Here is a 5,048-nt window from a genome sequence, read left to right as displayed (position 1 = left end):
CTTAATTTTGATAAAATAACTAAAAATGGTCAAAATGTCAATGTTATGTACGTCAAATTGAAGATAATTTTATGAGCTTTCACATGAATTTATCAAAAATTAGCCATCTCTTTTCAGTCGAAAGTTATACATCAATGAAGTCACCGAAAATGTGATTTTCACTATTTTGATCATTTCGAAGAGCTACCGTTTCTAAACTTATTGATGGATTTCGCTCATCTTCGAACCACCCCTGATAATTATCTTATGAATTTTTTGAACGTTAATGCATTCTATGAACGAAGCTTCTTTAGAGAAACACGGAAACCGGAAAACCAAAGAGACTCTACGTTCGTGTTTAAAATAAGTAAATTTCTTTCTGCCGATGGTTACAATGAAATATATTCTCGTCGAATTGGTAAACAAAAATAAATCTTTTTTTAATAATTTTGATTCTCTTTTGTTTGAAAAATTATTTTAAAATTTCTTCTCAAATCAAGTTCTAGATATTGGAATCCTGAAATACTTTTATTTCAGTACCAATCATCCAAACTTCGTTAATTACGCTACTCTTGGAGGTCTTATTGCTCATTAACTAGGACACGTTGTTGACAATCGCTACAAATTTATTAACAAGTACGATGTGAGAAAGAACAATTGGGGTGAATTGACTAATCAAAAATACCAGGAAGTGGAAAGCAGTTCAATAACTATACTTATGCAATGACCAACAAAACAGTATGCATACATATTGTTAAAAAAATAGCTGTTAATTAATTTGATTCTAATGTTATATCTTATTTCTTTTCCTGCAGCTTGATGGTCAAAAATTTTTAGATGAAAACATCGCTGACAATATTGGTGTCAAATTAAGTTACTCCGCCTACCAAGATTGGGTCAAGAAACACGGAACAGAACCAATTTATTCGAGCTCCCAATTCGATGCGAATCAACTATTTTGGTTATCCCACGCCAATTTTCATTGCGATTATCAATCTGAATATAGTGACTCAACACCCGATGAAACTCATGCTCCAAAGGATAAGCGTATCATCGGGCCATTTTCGAATAGCTTAGATTTCGCAACTGACTTCAAATGCCGACTGGGATCTAAAATGAATCCCGTAAAAAAGTGTCTTTTTTTAAAAATGAAACTATTTCAATAAATTCAATTGTTCTTAACTACACAAGTATTTTTTCGTAATTGAGTCTCTTTCGGTAAGAATTCGAGCCGTGTGTCAAGATGTATCAAAAAATTGATAAATACTTTTTTAATAGATTTAATAGAAATCTAACTATTGCATTTCCCGACAATAAATTTTCACGTGCTCCCACTTGGGACCCAACTTAGTTTCCCAATTGGGATCTTAAATTGGGATGTAACGCAGAAACGTATTTAGGGCTCGGTGGGGCAATCCCTATTGGTTCCCAATTGGGCTTGCCAATAGGTTCCCCATCAAGTAATCCTGGCTCAATTTGTCAAGTTGATTCAGAAAATACATATACAGTGGAGACTCTATAGAATGAAATTCAAGGGACCGGATACATTTTTACGTTATAAAGAGTTTTCAATTTAAATAAGTACTTCAATTTCAATTAAAATTCACAAAACGTCATGATTTTTATTAAATAATACATACATCACTGAAAAAAAAGTATAAGTCCTATCGCAAAAGGTTTAAGCGTATAGATTAAATAGCTTATACTACATGGCGTATTTAACATACACAGAAAAAAATAAACTGTTGTTGCAACAGGAGGCAGTCATGTTGCAGCAACAGGATTTTCCTACAGCTGCAACAGGAGGCAGCCATGTTGCAGCAACAGGATTACTACTGTTGTTGCGACTTAATAGTAAAATATAGTTGGGTCATTCCATGTCAAATTGACCAACAGTTGGAATTGACCCTTTTTGATTTGGATAAATTTTGGTCAGAAATTTTCTTTTATCATACAACGAACCTCTGCCAGAGGGAAAGAAATTAAAAAATATTTTTCAAAAGATATGCAAATTCAAAATTTCGCAATTTTTTCAGTTTTTCAATTTTGTTTTTGGAATATCTAGTAAGCTATTATAGATATAGGAATGTCCTTTCGTTTGTTTGAAAGGGGAAACTTGGGGCTATTGAAAAAAAAAATATTTTGGAAAAAAATTTTGAAAAATGCCAAATTTGTCAAATTTAAAATTTTTGGAAATCGTCAAAAATGACGATCAACATTAAAATTTTGGCTCAATTTTTTTTGTATAGTACCTTGTACTGATCTTAAAAGACCCTGAAATTTTTAGAACTGTGTGTGATTTTTTTTTATATATGAATTTTTGAATTCCAAAAAAAATTCTTTTCTTGTTTCTTACAACTTTTAAATAAGGTAAAGTTATGCAGATACATAGTTTAGTAATTTTGAGCATTTAAAAATTAAATGCACGACGTGAGAATATTAAATAATAAATTAATTTCAATTTTTAACTTCCCGCTAAGAAAATTGAAAATTTTCAAAATTCGGGAAGTTATTGGTTTTACCCCGTTTTTCGAAAATCGAGTTTTCATCAGATCTCGACGTTTTGAGGTCCTAGAAAGCTTCCCTGACTATTTCCGCGAGGGTGTCACTATGTCTGTATGTATGTGTGTGTGTGTGTGTGTGTGTGTGTGTGTGTGTGTGTGTGTGTGTGTGTGTGTGTTTTATAGAGGAGGTAAAATCCCGTGTCGGGCTTGCTGGGTCCCGCATCGGGCGCCTCCTCAGGTGGCGGATAGGGGAATGCCCGGCATATCTGCACGTCAGATGCGTCGGGTACCGAGGAAACAGAATACTCGGGGTGGACCAAAACCTAGCAAAAGATGATATGGAAATGTCAGAAGATTTTCAAACATCGTTTACAGTACAGAGGATGGATACCTCAGTGCCGGCGAGAGAAGGCGTGCAAACGGGCCTAAACTTGTCGTTATCAAGCGACCGTTTGAACAGTGGAGTAGACCCCATGGCTCTGCTGTCTAGCAATGCTAGCAAGGTTACAGGGAGTACGAAATCAGCCCAGATGGCAGAGAACGGACAGCTGAGCAACATTCCTTCAAAAGTGGAGGACCTTTTGCTCCTGCCACTAATCAAACCCACCGAGGAAGAATGAACTCTCTACCGACCGTCACCGGCCAACAGTCACCAATGGAGAGGCTCGGCAACAAGATTGATGAGTTAGCCGACTTCATAAAAGACAAAAAGAATCTCCACCATGAGATCAGAAAATTGGTTTCGTCTATTAGTACGGCATATAGGCTGGCCAACAAATCACCAACGAAGTCGGCGTCAACGACTCAAACATCTCCGAGTCTGAACAAAAATCACAGCCACCTCTGACCACTCCTAAGAAATTACCACAGCAAGGAGATGGCAACAAGAAGAGGCCGCTGTCCACGCCCAGCCCTTCCTCAGATATTGACAAGCCAGCACAGAAAAAGACAGCCCGGGATGATACCTGGACCAAAGTGACTCGGCAAAACAAGAAAAAGAAAGAACAGGAGCCAGTGACTCAAACTGCTACAGCCCAAGACCAGCCAAACAGCGGTGGCTCCAAGAAACCAAGGAGGAAGAAGACAAGAACTAAAGCTGTCCTAGTCCAACCAGCTGAAGGGCGAACATACGCCGATCTCCTGAAGGAAATCAAGGCCAAGGTAAGCCCTGTCGAGACGGGCGTAGACATAAGGTCTATTAAAAAGACGAAACACGGAGGCGTTCTCCTTGAAATGGCTCGAAAGTCCGAAGACAGCAAGGCATTCACCGATGCAGTAAGGGCAGCCACTGAAAACATCGGCACAGTCAAGACGCTAACACCAACAACAACGATCGAGATCCTCGACTTAGATGAAATCTCTACCGAGAGCGAAGTCCGTGAAGCACTCAAACGTGAATTCACTGACAACCTGGAGGTCAAACGGGTAAATTTGACAAAACCCACACCACGAGGTAATCGGGCAGCCTTCTGCGAACTAGACGAGCCCAATGCGATTAAGGCCCTTGACAAGGCCCGTATACGGATCGGTTTGGTGAACTGTCGTATACGCCCAGTAGTAAAAGTAACACGTTGTTTTAAATGTCTTGGTTATGGACACCAAATACGTCAGTGTGCGGGACCAGACAGAAGCAGGTGCTGCTACAAATGTGGCGGAGAGAACCACAAGGCCGTAAACTGCACGGAGAAGTTAAAATGCTTCCTTTGTGCTTCGGACAAAGATGCCCAGGATAGTCTATGCCATATTTCTGGCACTGGAGCGTGTAAGGCATTCCGCAAAAGCACTTGCAGAAGCCATGAAAGGTCAGAAATGACACGCATACTACAAGGCAACCTGAATAGGTGCGCCTTGGCGCAAAACCTGCTGCGCCAGCGTGTTTTCGAAGATAAAATTGACGTCTGCTTTATCTGCGAGCAATATCTAAACATCGAAGGTAAAACATGGTTCGCAGACGAAACGGGCACGGCAGCAATTTGGATTGTGAACACAAAGAACGTTACCGTCAACAACAGCGGAGGTGGAGCAGGTTTTGTCTGGATTCAAACCCCCACAACCTACTTCATGAGCGTCTATCTCTCACCTAACGAAGGGATTAGTGTGTTCCGACAGAAACTCGCAAATATAGAAGATGCGGTCACTAAGTTCGACGGCGAAGTTATCGTAGCTGGTGACTTCAATGCTAAATCGGCTGAATGGGGCGCTGATTCCTCCGACACCAGAGGCAACGAGGTCGCTGACGTCGTGGCTAGACTCGACCTCATAGTGCTAAATACTGGGAGCACCACGACTTTCAGAAGACCGGGGTACCAAGAGTCCATCCTCGACATTTCGTTGGCGACAAAAATTGCCAACATGATTGAAAACTGGACAGTATCCGGAAAATACAGTGGCAGTGATCACCAGTTCGTGACATTTAACGTTGGATTGGCATCTGCTCCGGTACCACAACACGACCTTTCTAAGCGAAAGTGGAATATCAGGAAGCTTGATCCAGAGGCACTGCGAGCTTCACTTGCACGGAGCTGGTCTACCCTTCAGAACAACCCGACTCCGGATACTTGCAGC

At 40.4% G+C, this 5,048-nt stretch overlaps 1 protein-coding gene and 1 long non-coding RNA gene across 2 annotated transcripts; both read left to right on the top strand.

The window, feature by feature from the left end:
- Positions 1-224: 224 nt before the first annotated feature.
- Positions 225-672, top strand: LOC123266676. Its single transcript, XR_006509837.1, has 2 exons — positions 225-397; positions 480-672. It is a non-coding gene; the product is annotated as an uncharacterized LOC123266676 (long non-coding RNA).
- Positions 673-694: 22 nt separating this feature from the next.
- LOC123266669 (endothelin-converting enzyme homolog) lies at positions 695-1,164 on the top strand. Its single transcript, XM_044731031.1, has 2 exons — positions 695-717; positions 795-1,164. The coding sequence occupies exons 1-2, from the start codon at positions 703-705 to the stop codon at positions 1,143-1,145; spliced, it is 366 nt and encodes a 121-aa protein (XP_044586966.1). The 5' UTR covers positions 695-702; the 3' UTR covers positions 1,146-1,164.
- Positions 1,165-5,048: the final 3,884 nt, after the last annotated feature.

The sequence above is a fragment of the Cotesia glomerata genome, linkage group LG1, assembly GCF_020080835.1.
Source record: "Cotesia glomerata isolate CgM1 linkage group LG1, MPM_Cglom_v2.3, whole genome shotgun sequence".
Taxonomy (NCBI): domain Eukaryota; kingdom Metazoa; phylum Arthropoda; class Insecta; order Hymenoptera; family Braconidae; genus Cotesia; species Cotesia glomerata.
Note: the sequence above shows the minus strand (reverse complement) of the source record. Positions and strands in the feature narration are given on the sequence as shown.